General features: G+C 41.7%; 1 protein-coding gene across 6 annotated transcripts; it reads left to right on the top strand.

Moving 5' to 3' along the window:
- The first annotated feature begins 319 nt into the window (after positions 1-319).
- On the top strand, positions 320-25,343 carry tnip1 (TNFAIP3 interacting protein 1). Of its 6 annotated transcripts, XR_008810346.1 has the most exons (19): positions 974-1,013; positions 1,564-1,747; positions 2,535-2,678; positions 2,819-2,904; positions 3,261-3,320; positions 4,164-4,379; positions 6,231-6,325; positions 6,866-7,034; positions 7,338-7,430; positions 7,557-7,622; positions 9,423-9,554; positions 17,330-17,458; positions 17,551-17,685; positions 17,779-17,904; positions 18,066-18,149; positions 18,662-18,880; positions 19,159-19,243; positions 23,858-23,990; positions 25,060-25,186. XR_008810346.1 is itself a non-coding variant. In XM_056281204.1 (18 exons), the coding sequence occupies exons 2-18, from the start codon at positions 1,600-1,602 to the stop codon at positions 25,182-25,184; spliced, it is 2,112 nt and encodes a 703-aa protein (XP_056137179.1). In that variant the 5' UTR covers positions 320-374; positions 1,564-1,599; the 3' UTR covers positions 25,185-25,343. The 6 variants fall into 6 exon arrangements, 5 of the variants coding, with proteins under 5 accessions (XP_056137179.1, XP_056137187.1, XP_056137197.1 ...); XM_056281204.1 differs by lacking the exons at positions 974-1,013; positions 23,858-23,990 and adding an exon at positions 320-374 and having other exon boundaries at positions 25,060-25,343; XM_056281212.1 differs by lacking the exons at positions 974-1,013; positions 23,858-23,990 and adding an exon at positions 350-852 and having other exon boundaries at positions 25,060-25,343.

The following is a 25,343-nucleotide window of genomic DNA, read 5'->3' as shown; positions in this document are numbered from 1 at the left end:
ATTATAAACAATATAGAAGTGGACAATGGAAAAAAGAATTAAACACATATATTCAAGGCATCGTATATTTTTCAAAGTCTTAGTGGCTTTTTGTTTTTAACGTTTCGCAGATTCAAAATAAGTTCCATCTTGAACTGAAAAATGTTTTTTTTACTTGACCATCTGCATTTGTGAATATAAAATCTACCATAAAACAGAAATTAAAAAATTCTCTATCCTTGTTTTTATCATAAAAAATAAAATATCCTCTTTATCCAAATAAACTTTAAATACGAGCGCTATTTCCACCAAAGGTGGAATTTCCCAGGTTACAGCACAGACCACTTCCGCAATAGATGTCTGAGAAAGAGATGAGAGGCCACTCAATCTGAGAGGTAGCTAAAACAAAAGACACCACTTTTATTCTTTGCTTTTGTCTCTTATTACGCCGCCGAACTAACGTGTTGCTTGTTGCTAAAATAAGTGTAGGATTTAATTTGTCGGCGAATCCCCCGCGATCATCTAACGCTAGCCAACCGCTAGCTAACGTTGTCGCTAGCTATTTGCATGACAACAACGAAAACTAGTACCAGTAGTCATTTACCAGTCAACGTAGCTAACGCCCGCTAGCTTGTATTGTGTCTGACATTGGTCAGCTCGCTAGCTGGATGGCCGTTTGACTGCAGACTCCCCATGCCATTGAGTTTTTTCCCTTTACAGTAGGCTCGTTTCTTCCTCGGATATCAACACAGCAGTTCAGTTGAATCAACATACATGTTAACGTAAGCTCACTATTGTCAGCTGATGCGAGCTGACACTAGCGTGTCGGTTGTTTCGCTATTGCCTTGAACCCGACTCATTAAAAAGAGAGAGGTATGTTTGGTTGCTTTTAACTTTTCTTTTTTTTTGCCAACTGGCTTGTCATTATTACCATCACTAACGGTCCATATCTTTGCTGGAGTGGATACATTAGGTCTGCCGCTCTTTGAGTTATGAACGAAGAGAGAAAAAGAGGTCGAAAAGACTCCAAGGGGGTACAGTAACACTTTACATAGGATTGAATGGGTGCATGATATTTCAGCTGTCTTCACCACGAGATACAGTTGTTTTATTTTTCAGTGGTTGTTATAGCGGTACTTCACTAATTTATATGGCGTTTTAAATGTGAGAACCTGAAGGTAGTGATTTCACCTCATAGTAATGTGCCTCTGTTGAACATATTGCCTTACGATGCATGAAGACTGACTGTGAATGTTGACATATCTCCTATCTCTAATTTCTTACAACATGATTGTGCACATTTAAATGGCTTCCATGAATGGCATTTTGTAGAAGTCCCTTTGATGGTGACATTCTAATGTGTCACTTTGCATTGTAAATAGAAAGGATGAGAACTGATAATATACATATTATGTAACATGTGTTCTATGTTTATCGCTTCTCCTTTCAGAGCTGTGTTTATTTTCTGTAAAGAACAAATATATTTGCGTTTGGTCATTTGTTTGTTTTCCCATAAAGTGTTGCTGATTAGTTTCCATTATCTTGTACATTGCAATGAATTTAAAATTGTTTTCGTCTGCTTAGTTCAGAGCATCATGTCTAGTAAGTGAAGCGGTGGCAATGGAAGGGAAAGGCCCATACCGCATCTACGATCCAGGCGGGATTGAGGCCAAGGCCAGAGAAGAGGCTGGAGGTGGAAGCAGCTACCGACAGCTACTGGAGGAGAACAGTATATTGAGGGAGAGGATGAAGGGACTAAAGAGCTTAGGTAGGTGCCAAAAACTGCTTGGTTACTCCATGACAGTGGAGACGGAGCTAATGTAAGCTGTTCTCTTACATTGAAAGCCAGGTGTCCTGCTATGTGTCTTAACATTTGCGTATTTTAACAGAAATTAGAATTATCAGCGTTGAACTTGTGTTGGGATATTCAGTTTCTTTCTTCCTCTTATTCCCTATTTCTTTATCCTTCTTTATTTTTTAGATCAGTCATAAATTCACCTCGGTACAGGAAATGAGTTTAACTTATCGTTTGTAGCAGCTCTAATTAAATCATTGATGTTGATTTTGAACCTCCAGTGCCCACCACATCTCAAAACTTGGGAATTATTTTGTAATATCTGTGCAAACCAATGAAATTGCTCATACAGTAGTAAGGCCAATATTGTCTCGTGGCATAAACGGAGGAATGCAGTGAAACCTGATTTTGTTAATTGGTGGTCTACTGTAATGCTTGCATACCAATGAGTCTAATGTTATTAAATGTACTGCTGGTACATGTTATTGAATGTATGGCTCTGATTACCCAATGGATGAGTCACCAAAGGCATTTCAGGTGCAACGTAGATAAGTTCCGGTAAATCTGCCTTGGCAATTTCTGTTTAATGACTTACTTGTGTTATGAAACGCCTGCTTACATTGCACAGTTCTTCTTGACATTTAGCCTTTGGTTTGTTTGGTTACCCTACAAATATCTTGTGCTACATTACCTGGAATAAATTCTGGGTTTGGCAGAGATCTAGGTCTCTGAACTCATCTTGTGCTGATTTTATTTGTAGGTGACCTACTAGAGGAGTCTCAGTCAGAGGCATCAAGGCTCCGTCAGAGGGTAGAGGAGCTGGTTAGAGACAACGAGGCCCTCAAGTCCTCAAGCTTTGCCACCAGTCTGTGTGTTGGGGGGCCTGCTCAAACTGAGAAACAGAGTATGTCTTACAAACTCGCTGGTAATAGATATTTAATACGGAATAGCCGAAAGTAGTAGTAGTAGACAATGTTAGCAATCGGTTGTTTTGCATGACTGAAACTTTGGGCTTGTGTTTATTATGGTCATTTTCTCTTCAAGGTAAACCACATGGGCATCCCAGTACTGACCAAAGGGAGGAACAGCCATGCCCTTTGGGGAATGCTCTCCATCCTGAGAAGCCCAATGTAAGTAACACATACTTAAACTGAAGGTTTGCGTTAGGTAACTAATAACTCTACTGGATATATATGTATATTTTTGGTGGTGGCAGGGGGTTTCCGTAAGATGAAAGTTTGAGGACTATAGACTCATTAATATTATTGTAGAATCATTAATATTATCAGGCACGAGGCTCTCAAAAATGGTGTCTGGACAGTCTTTTCTAAACAAAGGTGGTTACTTTTACTTCTTTGGGCTTATTGAAGCATTTTTTTGAATGCAGAGCGTTGTTTGGAATGAGAGTCTTCCTTTTTCCATTCTATTTGAATGTAATGTGTTTCTCAACTTTCTGTGCAGTTACTTAATCCTTTGGTCTTTTTAGGAGGCTTTGTCTGAATATGAGGTGGTGAATGTAGAAGAAAAGACTCCAGATTCCCAAACTGTAAGTACCAGACTTCATCTGGCATGATAAGGTTGATTACTTCTGACTATTTTACTCAGCTTTCTGAACGCTATTATTTTCTAAACAGATGTTGTTTTTTTTGCATTTTGTGATTTTTTTTTAATGGTTTGTTGTTACTTCAGCGCACGTTTTTAATATCATGATCTATTAGATAAACTATGACTAAGCATAAATAAGCATGCTGTTTTAAGTAACACTGGAAAAAAATAGTAGCAGGAAACTTTTTAAGCTGAACTCAGCTGCTCCTCTCCACTGTCATTTCTTCTATATCGGGAACTTATCCTTGGTACAATGACTCACCCACAAACTCAATACTGGGAGCTCCAGCCTGGACTCACCCACAAACTCAATAGTGGGAGCTCCAGCCTGAGTCAGCTGAGGGAAAGTCCAGGATTATCACTGACTAGAATTATGCCACTGATTCACACACATAACATCCCAGTGAATGCCTTAGTAGGTCAGTCTTTCACAAAATATTTCAGGCACATGTGGAATTTAACCTCTTGTCATGAGATTGACAAGACAATCACATGTTCTAAAATTATTCACAAACCAGAGCGGAGCAGTCAGCTGCAGCTCCTGTCATTAACATTGACTTTTTGGTCTTTTGTCTGGTCTAACAGGCCTAACTAGTTTTTAACAGGACCAACTGGACAAATGTACTACCCTTATTAATAGAAATAACGGGGAGACAATGAGAAGATGACTACTTGTATGAATATTCCTTTGTCCTGTGAAACAGCATTAATTTGTATTTTGTAATGATTACCTTCCCCCATCGAGTCATTTGGACTGCCTTTGCAAATGTGTCTGTGACTCCAGGCAGGAGCAATGGCAAGAACGGGAGTAATTCCTGTCCTGCCACAGGAAAACATGGAGCTAGCTAGCCAGCTACAGAGATTGGAGAGTTCCTTCAGCATTTTTGCAGAGGAGTCCAATCCAAACCAGCTGTTGGCCCACCTTGGCCGCATGGCTGTTGAGTTCCACCATCTTTCCTCAAAGGTTCAGAAGAATGAGCAGAGGACCTCTCTCCTACAGGTGAACTGACACAGATGGCAGTCAAAAAAGAGATATAAGTGCATAGGTAGTAGTTTTGTCATTTTGGTTATACTAGTTTTAAATAATCACATACAGAGCTCTATAAATCCTCTGAATTTCACTTTAGTCTGCAGTGTATTTAGTATACAGCACATCTTATGAAATTACTAAAAGGTGAGGATCCATGTGTCTTTTGAAGACCAGTGATTTTCAAACAAATCCTTGGGGGGGGTCCCACAGTAGTGCTTCAGGTGAATGTAGTTAAAGGTAGAACAAGTAGAATTTGTCGGTTGCAGTTTGTAAACACAACATACAAAGTTGGCCCCTCCTCCCCAGCTCAGCGACACCAGAAGCACACGCCCCCTGACCACAGTTGCCAAAACACATCCCAGTGTACAGGCCAACTCCACGTCGCTCTTCATTCCCATCTTCGCCTTCAGTGCTCGCAAGCGGCTGATAGACAATCTTAGATATTCTCTCGTTTTGGAACGAGCTTTGTCCGCTTGGTGTTTTGCCTCATTAAAGTCGTGTCTTTTCGGCGCTGTGTCTGCCATTGTTGTAGCGTCCTCTTGGATGTGTGCTTATGATCTTGGTCTGGCACTTGGTTGCTATGTTTTTAGAGTCCCACTGCCCAAACATTAATGCCCAGAAATGTCCTGTACACAGCAAAATAAGAAAATACAGGCAGAGGACAGGGTCTCTGCAGATACGGACACCGCCACACACGTCTAGTGGGTCATAAGTGATGATTGAGAGGGCTTATTTTTGTATGAGTCTGTACATTGATTTTTAGGGCAATCCTACTTGTTCTACCTTTAACTACTTGCCAGAGTACAAAACCATGAGTACTTTGAGTCCCCGAGGACCAGGTTGAAAACAACTGCTGTAGAATGTTCACTTTTATTTAAATTTGACTTTTGTGATGCAACTTCAGTACACCGGTGTGGTGTAGATTGCATCCAGCTAAATGCAGTGTTTGGAATTCTGCACACAAGGTACTTTCTTCACTGTTAGAGAAGTCAGCTTTGTTTTTGTATCTCACACAAAAATATTCTTTATAGCTGTTATATAAGATCATTTTGTAGAGGGAAAAAAGCAGGCCAGGTTGCACATAAACTTGAGCACATAACTGTAACCAAAAACTGGAGAAAGCTGTCATATAAAACCTAGAACAGCTAAAGGCTCTGCCCACCTTGGAAGTATCGGCTTCATATGCATTAAATAGCGAGCAATCTTAATCGGCTTTTATATTTACTCGCCTGGCCTACATATCAAGCGTTGTTATTTAAAGGAACTTTTTTTATTATTATTAGCAATTTGATGACTTTCTGATTCCCAGTGCAATTGTCAATGGTAATATTCCCGTCATTTTTCCACATACTGTCATATGCTATGAAATGTTCTGATAGGCTGGTGGGGAAACGGTAAGGGATGGGGAAACAGGCCCCAGTTCAGTCAGGTAGACCAAATGATATGTTACTGAAACGGATTTTTTCCTCCATGACTTGTAGAAAAAAAAATTTCCCCTGTAAAAGACCCACATAACATTGTACATCAGAAAAAATATCACAAAATATCATATCACTAACACAAACTTTGAGAAAATTAAGTGTTCTAAGAGAACCATTGAATGCCAGGTTTTTGGAGAAATTACTTCTTCGTATTTATTTTAAAGATTGTACTATGAAATATAATTAGAACTTGGATTGTTTGTTGTAATAAAATCTTTTGAGAAGTCTACTTCTACTTTTGAGTCATCAGACATATATGTTAATAGATTAAAAAGGAGTGCTGACACTGTCATACCATAACAAAAACCAAATGAAGTTATGTTGCAATTTTTTTTCATAGACACTTTGTGAGCAGCTCAGGCAGGAAAACAATGAGCTTCGTAAGAAAATGGAAGAGGATCATCAATTCAGGAATAGAGACTTGGAACAGCTGAGGTGATTTTTTTTTTCTCATTTTAAAGTTTGATCTCATGTAGCATTCTTATGCCAGGAAAAAACTTTTAATGCTAACAAAGTTAAAAACAAAAACAAAACCTGGAATGTGAGTTCATAGTAATGACGTTAACTCACCCAGTAAGATATTGTTTGAGTTGGACATGGTTCTCCTCAACAAATCTCAAATCAACAACAACAACAAAAAATCAGGTTCTCAATATTAAAATATTTTTTTCTTATTTTATGATGTATATGTATCTTTTTTTTTAATAACCCTAGCATGTATCATGAATCACATCATGCATTAATGCTAAAAAAGAAATCACAATTTGTTTTGCTTGACCAAGGATGTTGATAGTTGGCCATACTTTCACTTTTGGTGTTTTAGTGCTCTAATGCATCTTTTTACTGATATTGTTTTCCATGGGTTTCGAAGGGTCTTACCAGAGGAACCCCTGGCAGTGCACCAATTGCAAGATCGCCTCAAGATATAATAAGGGGTTTTGGTCTTACTCACTCATTTTTCCTTCTTTTATCCAGACAGGAGAATCAGAAACTGAAGGAACTGGTAACAGGAGGGACAGCGGCAGCAGCAGTTGTTGCACCAGCTATTCCAGCTGACACTGAAAATACAGAGGGTAAAGAGGAGCCTGTGAAAGAGGAGTCTCCCGGCGTAAGATCCAAGATGGAGGTCACCACACCGCAGAAGGTAAGTGAATCACCCCTGATTTTGTGCCTCCATATTTGTATTTTTTATTTATTTACTTTTAAATGCACCTTGGATTATTTTTCAGACATGCATTAAAAGTTTGCGGATTGTGCTCATGAATGTTTGAGTTTCTTATATATTGATAAAACTGAGGGGTTTACTTGCTTATTTGAACATATATTCGTTTTAAAACCAACTGATATTTGCAGCTATTTTTAGAAAATTTACTACTTTTGTATGCAGCGATGACTTAAGCTTCTCCACCGTTTGTGAACTAAAAATGCTATGTACCCCCACCCCCAGAGTGGGAAAGCTGCAGAAAAAACTCCGACAAAGCCTTGTGACCTGGAGGTGTATGAAAAGAAGATCAAGCTACTGGAGAAGCAGAGAAAGGATGTGAGTCTCTTTTTATTTTTATTTTTTTAATGCATGCCTGGTCCCTCTTACCATAGGGGAAAGTCTGTATGAAGTTTATTTCCTATATGATAAGTCATCTTTTTCACTTTCTGTTGTCTCTCATAGGTACTAGAGGTGAACAAGCAGTGGGACATTCAGTGGAACTCCATGAAGTCACAGTTCGAACAGAAGGTACTGTAAGGACGTCTGGTTAGAAGGGTGTGGGATGACTTTGCTTATTTGCTGAAAAACGATGTCAATTGTTGAGACAAACCAATTTTTTTCTCACATTTTAAAACACCCTAAACTTTGAAGTGTATATTGTTCAAATGTGACGTATGCTCAGACTATATCCTCCAAAGTGTCTTGGTGCATGCTCAATAATCCAGGTAAAGAAATCCAAGAAAGTTGAATCAGTTCATCTGGACACGTTTCTAAATAGTGTCCAGATGAACTGATTCAACTTTCTTGGATATCCTCCAAAGGTAATTGTAATATGCATTCTGAACATTAATGACTTCTGCTTTTTTCAAAGTGGTATGGCTCTGATCACATATAATACTAAGTTCTGACAGAAAATGTCACTGTTCATAAATCTACAGGTATAAGAGTGATATGTTCTGACCCTGTAAGGTACAAATCACCAGTTATCCCCTTCAAATGTTTTTAGAATTTGTCATAAATATGCCCTTGATAGGCCGTTCTGTATCGGTTCCCATGGATTCAAAGTGAAACATATTCTTTCAATGATTTCCATTGTTCTATTTAACCTCAGTGACTCTGCGACTTACTCATTAAAATGGTGGTTCCTGAGCAAGTATAGTTGAGGCCCAAGAGTATACAGGTTTTACTGCTCCAACCAACTTCTACACCTGCTGATTTCACTAATGAGAACTTCCTTAACCAGAGAGGGAGTCACTTGTTTGTGAATTCAAATAAATTCCTCTTGTTGGAACAAAACACTGCATACTCTGAGGGCACCTGGTTGGCAACTGCCATCGCGTTAAATATTGCTTTTAATGGTCAAGCCTTATTTTTCTGTGCAGATAATGAACCACTGCCATTACTGTTGCAAGTAATCACCGTTTTAACAAATTGCACAATATATATGTTGAATATTGTTTCAAGTTTCTATCAACAGTTTCTTCGTTTATCCCAATCAGAGGGGTTAATGAGAGCTGTAATATAGGACAGCAGGGCTTGGCACTACACAATCAGGAAATTAAAAAGAAAATAGTTTGATGTCAATAACGGTGTCATTGTCAAACTGCTAATCATACCATTTGTTTAAATGCAATAACTTCATTTTAGACTCAAATAGAAGAAGGACATGATTTTTATTTCCTTAAATAATGTTGAAGGTGGATATTTTCAGGCAACAGTCTTGCAAATTGAGATGACTAAAGTAACACAAGCCTCATTCTATTGTTTTTTGATATGTGAATTGGCAATGGCACAGCTGTGCGTATTTGTCCAGTGGAAATGATGCAGTCTTGCAATGGTACACAATGAGCTCGCTTACCACAAAGCTTGTCACACTTAAGCAAGAATTCCCCTCACCTCTCTGCTACCCGGTGACTTCCTGCTGTGGTGCAGTCAGAGGCCAGCAAACACACACATATGCACACATTTAGACTTACACACCTACACACATTCATGAACTTACACACACACACACTTTGTTCAGATGGAGACACTATGCAGCCATGGGTTTAACCCGCAGAGCATTCACTGTATCCGTTTGCGTCATTAAATTTTGTTTAGATATTACACAAACACGGAGCTGTGAGTGCTAATGCATTTGTTTGGTGCTTCAAGCTATTTATTTATTATTTTAAACTGTATGCATTTTGTGTATAGCATTTTAAAGCTGTATTATTATTATTCATGCTCACATTTCAACACTAGATGTCAGCCTGTTGGTACCAGCCAGTTTGATTGCTGGACATAGCGATGACTGTCTTTAAGTAAATAGCTTAAATGCCCCTGCAGATCACAGACCTGAGGCAGCGACTGGCGGATTCCCAGAAGACTGTGCTAGAGCTTGAGGCAGAAAGAGAGCAGAGGCAGCGAGATTATGACAAGAAGCTGCTGCTGGCCAAGTCGAAGATTGAGAATGTTCAGGTAAGAGTGCGAGGCTAATTATCACTCCTATTAGTCAGTCAGTCCTCATGGCCTGAGAGTGCTCAGGTGGATTCTGAGTGAGTCACATCCAAACATTCAAAACTATGCCAAACTACGGAAAAAAAAGTGTTGTATGGTTGAATCATGTCTGACTAGTTGAGCCAGTAAAACAGTACAGTCAGAACTAATGCTGACTTGGTGCTTGTGTCACATTGCTAGAGTGAGTAGGAGAAAATCCACCCTAAGAAACAAAATCATGTTATATATGTGGCTCGCTCTCACAGAGATTGGATGGTAGAGCCAGAGACGTGCTGGATCTGTTGGACTGTTGGTGAATGATTGACTGACCTTGTGGATATACAAAGTAGTTTTCACATTTATTGGGATTTGAGAAGTTGTTTTTTTTCCCTGGTTCATTTTATTTCCGCAATACACTACATTAAAATGAACCAGTTCTCTAAGTCAAGTCATCATAAGACTCAGCCATCCAAAAAGTTCCAGACTTTGTCTCTTGTTCACTTCGAATTTTGAGACTTATTTGTTTTTAGTGTAAATTGTAAAAACTTGTTCATGGGGGCACCCCATTGGCTCACCTGGTAAGAGTGCATACCACATAAGGCTGAGTCCTTAACACAGCAGCCTGGGTTCAAATCCGGCCGAGGCCCTTTGCCGCATGTCATCCCCTCTCTCTCCTGCCTTCCCTGTCTCTCTACTATCACTGTCAATAAAGTGAAAATGCTGGGGAAAAAAAAAAAACAAACTTGCCCATGTCACTCAAACATTGAGTTTTATTATCTGAATATTTAGACATTAAGATTTGCAAGCACTGACTTATTCACTTCAATGTAGCTTTAAATAGATCTCAGCTATCTTAAACGGGTGTGTCTGTACCAGGGATCAACGTTTCACTCGGTTTTGAGGCCAACCGGCATTTCAACCTACAGGGGGCGACAAAAATTTGCCAAAAGAAGTGTTTTTCCATAGCCCGCCATTATAATCTACAGTCCTATTCACACAGGATTTAGATTATGTGGGGACCTTATCTAACTGAATTATAGACCTGGGTTTTTTTTGGGTTTTTTTTGTAGTACATTTGCAGGGGATAAAGATAAGTTAGCAATTCGGTTACATTTACCAATGCCTAGGTGAATGTTAAGCAATAGTTCAGGGTTTAAAATGAATGGCATACATTAGACTGTGCCAAATTAATGACTTTTTTTGGGATGATCCAGGGTGAAAAAATATTCCTGCATAAAGCAGTGAATAATCCTGATTTTGTAAACAAAACAATAATAAAAATTTTAGCCTACGTAGTGTGAACGTTCGGGACAATTGATTTCAGACTTCGAAGCCTGATGTTTGTTGATAAGACTGTATATGGATAGAAAGATAGAAGTACGTATCTTAACCAATACTTGGATATGTCGAATCCATCATGTTATCTCTCTGTTTATCAATTTGATCTTGCCCCTTCTGCATATCGTATTCCTCATGTTGAGGTGTAGCAGTTGGATGTGAGGTTTGCGCTGATAAGACATTCAGAATGTTCCTGTATCAATTTCACTGAACCCACTGCATTCATTTTAGACAGAAATAGCATGACAAAATTCAAATTACAGTCAGTTACCGAGATTTCAGTTTACAGGGGCTTAGTAGTGTCAGAGGACCTCTTGTCTTCATAAAATTGTTGCAGGTGTTTCACGCTAGAATTTTTACTTGTCAAATTACAGACATGGCAGAGTTGCACGGGCTAAAAATTACCATTGAACTCTACAAGAATTACAAATTACTGACAGATTGATTGATACTTCATTGATCCCAAAGGAAATTTAGGCATCCAGTAGCTTAATACAACACACAATTAAATACACACAATAAAATTTAGTGGTACACACATTAAAAATTAGCCTGTATAGAGTAAGTGCACTATACATGAACATACTACTACTACTACTTTCAGCTGCTCCCGTTAGGGGTTGCCACAGCGCATCATCAGTTTCCATTTCTTCCTGTCTTCTGCATCTTCCTCTGTCACACCAGTCACCTGCATACATGAACTATACATGAACATACTAGTATTCTAAATACTTGAGCTACAAGGTCCTGTACATATGGGCATTGTTGATGCAGTAGATAAATATTTCCACAGTGCACAATGACATCAAATAAAGTGATTTGAAGTGCATAGTAAGCGGGGCTAAAATAGCCTGTGAAATACAACCAAAACAGAGACAGAGTGCAGAGCATCAGGCCCGGTACTCAACTTCCCCCCTGCCCGATTGGGAAGGGTTGAAGCGCTTAATGGCTCTGGGGATAAAGGATCTCCTAAGTCTGTCCGATGAGCAGCTCTGTGACAGCAGCCTGCCACTAAACATACTCCCCTGCTTCATTATGGTGGTGTGCAGTGGGTGACAGGATGTCCCCATATAGTAAAAGTCCCGTGTGAATGTTTCTGGTGTCCTTTCAGCATCTAAAATTAAGATAATCAGATTTTTTCATCCATCCATTCCATCCATTATCCAAACCCCTTATCCTGCTCTCGGGGTCGCGGGGATGCTGGAGCCTATCCCAGCAGTCTTTGGGCGGCAGGCAGAGAGATGCCATCACAGGGCCGCCAGGCCATCACAGGGCTGCCAGGCATAGTGCGTAGAAATTTTTCTTAAAATTAAAATTTCTTTAAATGTTTCTTAAAAGTCACATTATCCATAATACCTCGCATGGAGGAGGAACAGTGTTTGAGTGAATTTCATGTCCTCCAAATTTAATGTATAGGTCTGCTTTATCTAATGTTACTGTATGAGCGTAGTTGTGCCCCATTTGTCTTCATGTTTTCCTCTTAAAAAGTTTACATCATTGATCAGTAGTACCTGAAGTGGCACTGCTTGCTTGAAATTGACAGTGCAAAAATTTCTAATAAAGGATAATTATTAGCTTTCTCCTATTTGTGGTGGCCTTAGCATTAGCAACATTGGCATCTGGTGTTAAACTAATTTAATCTGCTGCTTAAAAAGGTTGAATGGAAAATTGATAAAATATAATCTGAGGCGTCCGGGTAGCGTACCAGTCTATTCCATTGCCTACCAACATGGGGATTGCCGGTTCGAATCCCCATGTTACCGCCGGCTTGGTTGGGTGTCCTACAGACGCAATTGGCTATGTCTGCAGGTGGGAAGCCGGATGTGGGTATGTGTCCTGGTCGCTGCACTAACGCCCCCTCTGGTCGGTCGGGTCGCCTGTTCGGGGGGAGGGGGAACTGGGGGGAATAGCGTGATCCTCCCACGTGCTACTTCCGCCTGGTGAAACTCCTCACCGTCAGGTGAAAAGAAGCGGCTGGCTACTCCACATGTACCGGAGGAGGCATGTGGTAGTCTGCAGCCCTTCCTGGATCAGCAGAGGGGGTAGAGCAGTGACTGGGACGGCTCAGAAGAGTGGGGTAATTGGCTGGATACAGTTTGGGAGAAAAGGGGGGGGGAAATCCAAAAAATATAAACTGAGTCTTTATTTTTCTTTCTTGTGTACTTGCAACACAAAAACACACAACTGGTGACCAGATTGCTTGAGGAACTAGCAATTCAGCCACTGAGGACTCTCAACTTGAAAGGCAGTATGATTCACACAGTGAAGCTGCACCATTAAGGCTGAAATAAATCTCATTGTTAAGCTTCTAGTCCTGTTTTTACTCCCGCAGGAGCAAATGTTCTCCCAGAATCCTACCTACGTTACCAAGAAATGACCAACTGCCATCTTGAATTGAGCTAAAAAAAAAATCAGCTTCATTGCACACCAATAGAAACCAATTTGGTCACTGCTTCTTGGCTTTAATATGATTTCTATGGTCTGTACTGATCTGACTTCCATCTTTAACACAAAACTGTACAAGATTTTGGGTCTCAAAGTTTTAAATAAGCCTGGCAATATTTGAATTGCCTTTGCCCTCTCTGAAGGTAGGCAGACCTGCACAACCTGCCAATGATCGATCATATCCCTGTATACAAATGGGTTTGTATTAACCAAGTTCATTAAGAAGCAACATACATAAATCATACCATATTCTTATTGAACAGGGGGTCCTAGCCTGGTAACTGTGAACAGACTGTTTTAGCATCATCCTTGAAGATGTAGACACACTATTTTTGAATTTAACATATACAGCTTTAACTTGTTTGGTTCCTTTATTTTGCCAAGTAAATGTAGCTTGAGCAAATGTTTATTTGGAATTTGATATTTCTTTTTCTATGCATTTGTATGTGTCAGCCAATTCACATGGTTGGTGTTCATTATTTCATGTAAGTAAACAAGAAAATGGTTTATCCGCGGTGAGCAAGGATCGAAGTTTTCTGTCTCCTCTGTTTTTGGCCCTTTGGAGGCAGCTCCTGAGGTTGATGTAAATCTGCAAAAATATTTTTTGAAGGGTTGGGTGGAAAAACCATCACAGTCAGCATAGCTAGCTGTCCATTTATTCCTGAGTTAACCAAAGGATTTATTGTGATTTACTACCCTGAAGCTAATCTAAAAGTTTTGTCCTTGAGTATTGTGCCTCCTCCAGTGTGAGTTAGAGTTAGCATTTGAAGGAGGGGAAAACCCCTCACTGAATTTCCAAAGTAAATGTTAAAGTCAAGGAATTATGGAATTGTCAGCTTGCAACTCAGAAATGTGGAATATTTACAATAAATTACACCAGTTTACAGATTACAACTGTTCTTATCAATTAGTGTTCAGTGGAGGATCATGCATTTATTATCTGTTAGACTTGTTGCTTTTGTGTGAACGGGTTCCTCTTGTTATGGGGAAAGGAGATGCTTTTCACAGTTGTGACCACACAACACATCGCAAGTCTGTTAGAGTTGCGTCTGATTTAAATCAATATGTCTTATGACTAAATACAAACTCACCCCGAAAATTAGCTGGTGAACTAAGGCCGAGTGACATTTTTAATATGCTGACTGCACAAGGCTATAACAGTAGCCTTGTGCCAAAATTAAAAAAAAAAATGCTCACACAGCAATTTACGCAGACGACACTACAATATGGGCGTTGCTGGGGAGAGGGGCGTCTGGAGTGCCCTACTTAGTTTGCTGCCACCGTGACCTGACCCCGGAGCAGTGGCTGATGATGAATAAATGACACTACAATATGTGCTTCTGCAAAGAGTGCCATAGGCTTGAGCAGTCTACTTCAAGATGAGTTAATGCAGATTTCTAATTGGGTCACTGAAAATAAGCTGAAACTGAATATATCCCAAATGAAATGTCTTGTTATTTGCTCAAAGCATCTCAAAGAAAGGAACACAGACTGTGTATTTCTTTGCAAGGTGCTGATATTGAACAAGTTAAGGAGGCCAGATTGTCGGGGGTCACAATAGATGAAACACTCTCTTGGCCTACTCACTTTAATAATATTGTAGCAGAAATGAGCAGAAGTATTTCAATCATTAGAAGGAGTGCCTACTTTCTAACTAACACAATTACTAAGCAAGTCATACAATCCCTAGTCTTGTCACATCTTGACTACTGCCCAGCAGTCTGGTCAAATGCATCTAAACAAGAATTAAATCAAATCCAGTTTACCCAAAATAGAGCTGCGAGACTCACTCTGCATTGCCCGATTAGAAACGGTGTTGAAAGAATGCATAAAGAATTGTCATGGATGAGAGTCAATGAGAGATTAGCTTGTAGCCTGATACTGTTTATGAAAAAAATGTATACACTACGCAAACCTGCTTGCCTCTCCTCTCAGCTGTTGCTTACTGGTGATGGTGACGACTATGGCACTAGACATGCCGGAAGGGGTCATTTCACCTTGCCTAAACCCAGAACTGATGCCTTAAAAAAGACTGTAATGTACAGGACAGGGCAAGTACCTACTGGAATAGACTTTCACAACATTTGGTTTCAGTTGCCAGCAGAGTTGGATTCAAGAAGAGGCTGAGAGAATATGTAATACAGAAAGAGATTTTTTTAGATTCGGTTATTTTTTAATGTCTGTTTACTGTGTTCTGTTATGAGTTATGTCTGCTTTATCTTAATTATTTTAATTAATCTTTTTTTTCCTCATTTACGGGAATTGTTTTTGTCTAATTGGGTATGATGGATATTTCATGTAGTGCTCAAAGCTGTGTGATAAGTTTAGTTTTGTGTGATGTTTCTGGTTATTGCTGTTATATTGATATATGTTATTATGTTTTTGCTTGTTGACTTGTAAATTAACTATTGTACTCCTAGATCCCAGGAAGAATAGTCACTGCTGAGGCACTGATTAATGGGGATCTGAAATAAATGTGTGTGTGTGTGTGTGTGTGTGTGTGTGTGTGTGTGTGTGTGTGTGTGTGTGAATTAATTGTAAAGCGCTTTGAGTGGCTTTTGCAGCTAGAAAAGCGCTATATAAAATACAACTTGATTGATTTATTGATTGACTGATTGATTGATTGAAAGTAGCGTACTTATAATTTTTCAAACAATCATGAATCACATATTCTTCAAACTCCATTCATTATCCAATACCTGTTGAATGCAATACAGGGTCACAGAGGGCAGGAGCCTATCCCAGTAGGGATAAGGCTGAGGACAGGGCCACACCCTGGACAGGACACCAGTCCATTGCAGGGCCAACACACAGTCATACCCATAATCAGTTACTAAACATGCATGTCTTCGGACTCATTGAAACCCACGCCAACACATGGAGCACATGCACATTCCACACGGATGGACTAGAATCAAACCCAGGACCATCTTGCTGTGAGACAACATCAATAAGCCACCATGCCTCCTTTTTTAAAAAAAAATACACGCATTTATAATCTGTTATAAAATAATCTAATAAAATTGATTAATATAAAGTAGTGGTTGCCATTTGACATGGAAATTTATCACCAGTAAACTTGTCTATTTAGTGGAGTATCTTTCCTTCCACTTGTAGGCGTATTACTATGTGTAACAGTCTTTCGTACAAACTTACATTATCTGTTGTGTAGCAAAAGACCAAGCCCAGTTAGCTTTTTAAAATTTTTAATTTCAGATTGACAGTAACACAAACATTCCAAGAAACAGTCATGAAAAGATCTCCTGCGTTGATATTCTGACATGCCAGATGATTTGCGATAAAAAAAAAAATTGAGTTGACAAGTTTTCAATCATGAGGATTTTTTCCACCTTAATCCCTGAATGGACCTGATATTAAATAGGCACGCCATTATGTTGTATTGATGTCCCTCGCATCTAAGTATTCCTACACATGTTGTATGACCAGAGTAAATATATTTTCTTTTAAGGAAAGCCGGCAAGCCTGACAACCACTCTTGTTCATTTGAATGAGTATTTATCAAGAAAAAAAATCTTTAAATTTGCATCGCTAGTGCATACTGACCACAGTTTTGGGGGTGACACTCCATGCCCTTGGGGACACAAAGATGAAGACTCTTTTGCTGTCTTCTTAATTCCTGCTTCGTCATTTACACAAATGCTGATAATCCCCTAACAATCTTAACAAGCCAAACCTTACAGGGAAATGTCACCAATGGTTTTGTGTATGTGCATTCTGTACTGATGAGTATTATAGTGGACTGAAGCAATGAAGTCCTCACAGGAGAACGCCGATTTGGAGTGCATCACTACATTTACTACACAAACATCCTGTTTTGCTTGCACAGATCAGCTGAGTTTATGAGTTCCGCTTCATATCAAGTACACAAATGGATTTTTTGTCTTTCACGCCAAGTGTGCTGAAGGTCCGTATAAAGAGTGATTGGGTGCATTTGGGGCTTGTGTGTATTTCAGGGGGAGAAAGAGTGTCTGAACTCTGAGACTGCTGAGCTAAAGCAGAAGATTCGCTACCTGCAAGACCAGCTGCTGCCCTTAAGCAAACAGAGGGAGTACCAAGAAAAGGAGATCCAGCGCCTCAACAGGGTGAGTGTTTGCTTGCACCTGTATGCACATCAAAGAAAGACATAGGACATGGACATATTTTGTGTATCTGTGTTTCTCTCTTTAATTGCCAGGCTTTAGAGGAGGCCCTGAACTTGCACTCCCCCTCCTCCTCCCAGCAGCCACCTGGCCAGGGTAACCATGGCGATGCTACCAGCAACCTAAAGAAGCAGGAATTGCTCACTCAAATAGCAGTGCTAAAGGAACAGGTCAGATGAAGAATCACACACGCACAAAAATACCCATTCCTAATGCTATCACACATTCACTTTACCATTTTCAATCTCCGTTTTGTACTTCAGGTGAAGATCTTTGAGGAGGACTTCAGAAAAGAGAGGAGTGACAGGGAGCGAATGAATGAGGAAAAAGAGGACCTGAGGCGGCAGGTGGAGAGACTACAGGGTCAGATGACTAATTTAACCAGCCAGGTAAGCTATGCATGTCTGTTTTCCTCCATTCGTAATGCTTAAAAGTGAACACCGGTTTCTGTAGTGTACATTAATTTACAACCTTTGCAGGACTTTTTTTCTGATGTGAGGTGTGTGTGTGTGTGTGTGTGGGGGGGGGGGCACCTCTGTTCTTGTTTCAGCTTCACCAGGCGCAGAATGAGTGTCAGAGAGAACGCACAGAAAGATGTAAGCTGGAGAGACTGCAGATGCAACACCACAAACAGGTACTGGATCCAAGCCTAGAGCCAACCCTGGTACTCTTGAGTGAAATGGGAGGTCAGTATGACCACCAGATACAAAAACATTGGCAAGGTTAATCCTCTAATACACGGTGGTCCCATTGGCCGTGCATCCTTTATTTACATTGTTTTACGGACAAAAGATTCAGGAAGAGTGTGTTTTGAGTCTTTTGAATGGCTTTAGTAGGGAAAAGCTTTTGCAAACCTTGCTGACTAGTGCCCCCTTGTGACTCAAGTGTGTACCTACACACTGACTGAAACAAGTTTACATCGGCCAGATCAATATCTTCAGGGCAGGAGCCTTGCTCCAACCAGGTTGTTTGTTAGTGCTATCGGCAACAGCATGTGGAGTGTTTACATTCCTGCGTGGGAGGTGGTGGCGTTAGGGTTGAAAGTTCAACAGCAGCCCTGTGCCATGACAGGGGGCACTGCGCTCTGTAGAGCATAGGCAGTGCTCTGATCGGGGTCACGTTGCTTGTACTTGTGATCCCTCGTAGGGGCAGCAGCAGGAAAGACGTACCTCAGACCCCACATCAGGCTCTGTGAATGGCCCGCTGAGCCCTCCCTACTGTGGTCCCTTTGTGCAGGTGGGACCGCAGGGCCTAGAGGGCTGGCCCATACACTTCCCTCCTCGGATGCCCAATGCAGCAGGAGCAGCAGCAGCAGCGGCAGCAGCAGTACCTCCTCCTGGACGAGACTTCCAGCCTGTTATCCCGGTAAGGGTCCCCTTAAGGCCGTCTCTGGAGTGACTCTGGTCCATGTAGGAAACAAGCTCCCTTTTTGGGCCTCTACTCTCCTAAGAGTCAGCAGGAACTTGAGGTGTTTTTACTTGGTGCTGAAGGTCCCTCATGTCCATCTTCCGTGAGTTTTAGAGGTTCAGTCTACATTCAGGAAAGGTCGATAAGGGAAAGACTCAAGGTCTATTGGATTGCTGTGTGTGATACATGGAAATGTGAAGTGATACTGGCTAATGCTGCACCCTCTCTCCGTTTAGGGATTTCCCTGGCAGTCATCTTTCCCACAACCTAGAGGGACCAGAGGATCTGGGGAGAGCTCAAGACCACCACCAGAGAATGCAGGTATGGTGCAGCTAGCCAAGTACATGTGTCCTATCCGATTTTCTTTGCTACTTTTTATTTATTTGCAGTGATACAAACAGCATATTGTACATTTTGAGAATCATGATTGTAATGAATGAAAGGTCACGTGTTTAACTTGACCTACTCACGGGTGTACGTGCGGTGCGTGTGACGTATACAGGAAGGGAGACGCGCATGTTATGAAGGTTGTATGTCGGATGAACGCTAGTAAAAGCTACACAGTTAAGAACCTACGAAGTCGGCTCGTTCTTGAATTATTCTTATGTCAGTAAGACAAGGCGTCTACGGACATTACATGGTGTCAGAATAGTCTGTGTATCGGAACACGAGCGGTCATGCCGAAGTTTAATCCGCCGAGTGAATTCAAGTTTGACTGCCCCGTTGAATGGCCGGAGTGGAAACAACGGTTTTCGCGCTTCAGGCTCGCGACAAAGCTGGATAAAGACACGGGGAGATTCAAGTGAGTTCGCTGATTTATGCAATGGGAAGCGAGGCTGAAAAGATATTCAGCTCGTTTGACTTCGCGGCGGAGGGTGATAAAGCGGACTATGATATCGTACTGAAAAGGTTCGACGACTACTTTATTACCCGCCGTAACATCATACATGAAAGGGCGTGCTTCTATCAACGTAGCCAGCAGCCAGGAGAGACAGTGGAGATGTACATCCGGACATTGTATGAGCTGTCTGAACACTGTGAGTTTGGGGACAAGAGGGATGAACATATCAGAGATCGTCTGGTAGTGGGCATAAAAGACAAAGTGCTCTCCCGTCAGTTCCAGCTCACAGCGGACCTTACTCTGGTGAAAGTCATTGAACAAGTGCGCCAGGCGGAGGCAATAACAAAGCAGCTCAGCCTCCAAGCTAACCAACCAGAGGCCCAGCTGGCTAACGTCAATGTTGTCCGATGGCGGGACGAACGCCAAAACAAAAAGGGCGGACAGCGTCATGGTGGCAGCAGACCTGCAACCAACAAAGTAGATGAATGCGGGAGGTGCGGCAAGACGCAGCACACCGATGAGCGGAAGTGTCCTGCAACGAACAGTAAGTGCAACAAGTGTCATAAAAAGGGACATTGGGAGCGTGTATGTCACTCTAAAGCGGTGAGAGAAGTCACTGAAGAGGTTAAACAGCTGTACTTTCTGGGAGAAGTTGGCAAAGAGAGCAGTTAGGAAGATTGGACTGTTAGTTTAACAATAAGTGATGTACCAATAACCTTTAAAATTGACACGGGGGCTGACGCTACTGTTATCAACCAAGGGACATTTAAAAAGCTGAAGCCAAACATAAAACTGGGACCTCCTGACACATGCTTCATAAGCCCAGGTGGAAACATCAGCTGCATAGGACAGTTTCAAGCCACAACCAACTACAAGGAGAAACAATACTCCTTTCCAGTGTATGTGATCAAGGGGAGAGGCAGCTGTCTGCTGAGTCGTCCAGAGGCAGTGGAGATGGGTCTAGTGAAGCGGATGAATGAGGTCAGTGGAGTTTTCGGTTCAAGTGGGCTGCTGAAAACAGACCCAGTGAAAATAGCTCTGGTGGAGGGTGCCCAGCCATACGCGGTGCATACAGCCAGACGGATACCGCTGCCACTTGTACCACTGGTTAAGAAAGAACTGCAGCACATGGAAAATGAGGGCATTATTGAAAAAGTGACTCAGCCCACAGAACGGTGCGCCGCTATGGTGCCGGTGCTGAAACCGAACAAGAAAGAGGTTCGCTGCTGCGCTGACCTCAGGAGGCTGAATCGAGCGGTGAAACGTGAGAAATACGTGCTGCCCACTATGGAGGAAATAATGCCAAGGCTCGCAGGGTCAAAGTTCTTCACAACGTTGGATGCAGCAAGTGGGTTTTACCAGATCCCCTTGCATGAAGACAGCAGGGGGCTCACCACTTTCATCACCCCATTTGGGAGGTATGCTTTCTGCCGCCTTCCATTTGGTATAACGAGTGCTCCAGAGATTTTCCAGAGAAAGATGGCGGAAACTCTGACCGGGCTAGAGGGCACAGAGGTGTACATGGATGACATCCTTATACATGGAGAGACTGAGGAAATCCATGACCGGCGCCTAGCAGAGGCGCTGGGGGTCATTGAAACAGCAGGTCTCAAACTGAACCAAGCGAAATGCAAGTTCAAACAGAAACAAGTCCGCTTCCTTGGTCATATCATCAACGAGGCAGGCATCAGACCTGACCCGGACAAAGTGGCCGGAATAGAGAACTTTCCTCAGCCCCAGAACGTGACGGAACTCAAGAGGTTCCTCGGGATGGTGAACTATTTGGCAAAATACGTCCCAGAGCTGTCCACTGTAGGTCAGCCGCTTTATGGACTGCTTAAAGCAACGACAGAGTGGCTGTGGGGACCTGCACAGAACACAGCATTCCAAGACCTTAAAGCAGCACTCGCCACCGCCCCGGTACTCACCTTTTATGACGTCACTAAGGCTACGGTGGTGTCAGCAGATGCCAGCAGCTACGGGCTGGGAGGCGTTCTGCTCCAGCAGCACGGGGAACACTGGAAGCCCGTGGCCTACTGCTCCCGACGACTGAGTGACGCAGAGACAAGGTGCGCACAGATCGAGAAAGAGTGCTTAGCCAGCGTCTGGGCATGTGAAAGGTTCGAGAAGTACTTGTTTGGGCTTGACAATTTCAGACTTGTCACCGATCATAAACCACTAGTGCCTCTCATGAACAGCAAAGACTTGGATAATGTGCCCATTAGGTGCCAGAGACTGTTAATGAGGCTGATGCGTTTCAATGCAGTGGCTGAATACGCACCAGGCAAAACTTTAGCTGTGGCTGATGCACTCTCCAGAGGCCCAGAGCAGCGCTACGGAGATGGTGCTTCTCATGATGATGTTGCAGCGCACATTGATGCCATCGTGTGCCAGGTGCCTGCCACACCTCAAAGGATGCAGGAGATAAAACAGAGCACGGATGGGGATCTGCAGCTCCAGACAGTGTTGGGCTTCATCAGACACGGCTGGCCTGAGTATGTCGATAAAGTGCCGGAGACAGTCAGAGACTTTTATCAGGTGAGAGGGGAGTTATCTGCGGTAGATGGTTTAGTCATCAGAGGCAGTCGTATCGTCATTCCCACAGAGATGAGGGAGGTGATCTTAGACAGAATACACGACGGGCACCAGGGGATAGTTAAGTGCAGAGAGAGAGCTAGCCAGTCAGTGTGGTGGCCCAAAATGACAGAGCACATTACAACAAAGATACAGCAATGTCAATTCTGCAGAGAACACAAGAACACACAGAGAAAAGAGCCTTTAATGTCAAGTGAGCTCCCATCCAGACCATGGCAGAAAGTTGGCATAGACCTGTGTGAGTACAAAAAGCAAAACTACTTGATAGTGTCTGACTATTATTCCAGGTTTTTGGAGATCCTAAATCTACCAACAACTACTAGCAGTCAGGTTGTAGCTAGGCTGAAGGCTACATTTGCACGTTTTGGTATCCCTGAAATTATAGTTAGTGATAATGGGCCACAGCTAGTTTCAGAAGAGATGAGGAGGTTCAGTGAGGATTATGATTTCATCCATGTGACTTCAAGCCCACACTACCCCCAGAGTAATGGACAGGCAGAGAGGGCTGTTCAGATAGCCAAAAGCATATTAAGGCAGGAAGACCCTCTCCTCGCCCTGTTGACATACAGAGCTACACCCTCTTCTTCCACTGGAGCCAGTCCAGCGGAATTGCTCATGGGTAGGAGAATCAGAACCACCTTACCCACATTGCAGCATAACCTGAAACCGGCCTGGCCTAAAGACGAACTGATCAAAACCGCTGACGCCGCAGCCAAATCGAGGCAGGCTTTCTACTACAACCGCAGGAACGGCGTGCGGACACTGCGCCCACTGAACTCGGGTGACGCAGTACTCACCAAACTTGATGGACAGAAAACATGGACAATGCCAGCAGTTGTTCACAGTCAGAGCTCCACTCCCAGATCCTACATAGTGGAGACAGCTCAAGGTGAACATTACAGAAGGAACAGGCGCCACCTGTTGGCCACACCCAAAACACTCACCTTTGTCAGCAGGGATCCTGACCATGTCACTCCAGGGGAGAATGGAAACACGGATGAGTCCCGAGCAGCAGAAATGCCAACTTCCACACCATATGTTACTCGCTCTGGCAGGGTGAGCAAGCCTGCAATCCGGCTGGATTTGTGAGGCGTATGGACTTGTGTACTGTGGGGGATTTTTTATTTTTTTTGTGAAAAGGGGGGTGATATACAGGTTAGAAAATCATCTTAGAGGGGGAGATGTAATGAATGAAAGGTCACGTGTTTAGCTTGACCTACTCACGGGTGTACGTGCGGTGCGTGTGACGTATACAGGAAGGGAGACGCGCATGTTATGAAGGTTGTATGTCGGATGAACGCTAGTAAAAGCTACACAGTTAAGAACCTACGAAGTCGGCTCGTTCTTGAATTATTCTTATGTCAGTAAGACAAGGCGTCTACGGACATTACAATGATTGTAACTATATAGTTCCTAAATGTCTTATTTTCAAATGAAAACCCAGGGAGGATTCTGGGTTTTTGATAAATGTTAAGTTTGTTCACTTTTTGTATCTATAGATCAGTCCACAGCAACAGGATTTGGAAAAAGGGAGCGACAGAATATTGATCCTGGAAAGCACTAAAAGTATCACCGTTGCCACCCAATGGAGCTTGGGTAGTAGCATGAATCAGTTTGTTTTGAGTTGACAAGGTGTGGTTTGAACTATAATTTTCCTACTGAACTGTAGATATCCTATTGTAATGTTGTTTATAATTGCGTTTTATAAGCCTATTTGTGAAACACTGTTTTCGTTATTCTGAATATTTACATGAAATATTATTTAGATTTTTTTATCTATTATTTTTTGAGACTCAATCTGCTTCGTATGATTCTATGCAGGAACCGGTCTTTTGTTAAATATTTGGAAATTATCAGCTTTTTTTTTTTATCCAGACAATATACCTATGTGATATTCTCTGCAAATATGTAACAACTTTACATAACCAGTTTGTTACTTGTAGAGTTAAAGGAAGCCATTCTCCAATAAGAATAAGACCACATATATTCATTCCTACAATGAATGATTATATAGGTACATTGAATCATAGAAATTGTAATGTGAATGTTATTTCATTTATGATAATTTCTTCAGTACCATCGATGTTATAGACATGTCCCATACGTGTAACTGTTCAAAGTGATTGTTGAAATACTAAAATTTTTGGGAAATGAGTTTTGATGGCATCATGCCAAAATCATGATTGTGGTTATTGATAATTTATTTATATTCTACTATTTTGATAGTTGCATTGACTAAGTGTAAATCATTGTCTTTAGTAATGCTGTTCTTTCTATGTTGTAAGTGTAATCCCAATATATTGTAGCTATTGACATTGTATGTTTGTATCAGACACACAATACACAACCTACCATAGACACATAAACAAATTTTTTTCCCAACTCTAATGGACCTAATCTCATTAAATGCCACCCTTTTAGTTTACAACAGTTGATTTTAATAATTTGATCACTGTACTAATATTCAGGCACATCTTATAGCATCCCATACTTTTTGCCCTCAATTCAGCCCTGGCATATTAAGGGGACTAAATTCAGTCAGGAAGTACACCACCAATAGATACCATGGCTGGCTACCTCTCCTAATTTCTAACAGTTGGCTACTACATGTTGAATGACACATTTAGTGTGCTGCAAATGTTAAAGAACCGCTTCCACTTGTCTCAATCTGAAAAATTTTTGCAAATTTTTTTTTTTCAAGCGACGAGAAGAGGAAGCTTTTTACCAGTATTCAGAGCCCCAGACCTAGTGTCACAGCAGTACTACCACCCCTTGGAGAAAACCTCTGCCAGGACGTCTGGCTTTGCTTTGTATACACCTCAGTGACCAGCAACACACGCCTTGCCGACTGACCTGTGAACTGCTGCAACACTCGGTCATAAAGGGCACCGACGGCCCCAGACAAAAGATCCATTCCTCAATGATAATGTGTGTGGCTGTTTTGATGGTAAACTGGTTATGTTTATCCTTTTTGAATCAAGCCAC

The sequence above is a fragment of the Lampris incognitus genome, chromosome 1 (assembly GCF_029633865.1).
Source record: "Lampris incognitus isolate fLamInc1 chromosome 1, fLamInc1.hap2, whole genome shotgun sequence".
Taxonomy (NCBI): Eukaryota; Metazoa; Chordata; class Actinopteri; order Lampriformes; family Lampridae; genus Lampris; species Lampris incognitus.
Note: the sequence above shows the minus strand (reverse complement) of the source record. Positions and strands in the feature narration are given on the sequence as shown.

Excerpts from the sequence above, each read along its gene's own strand:
- tnip1 (XM_056281204.1), top strand. The coding sequence starts at position 1,600 with ATGGAAGGGAAAGGCCCATACCGCATCTACGATCCAGGCGGGATTGAG. Across the intron at positions 7,623-9,422 it reads AGTCACAGTTCGAACAGAAG|ATCACAGACCTGAGGCAGCG; the intron begins GTACTGTAAGGA and ends ATGCCCCTGCAG. Across the intron at positions 18,881-19,158 it reads ACTTCCAGCCTGTTATCCCG|GGATTTCCCTGGCAGTCATC; the intron begins GTAAGGGTCCCC and ends CTCTCCGTTTAG.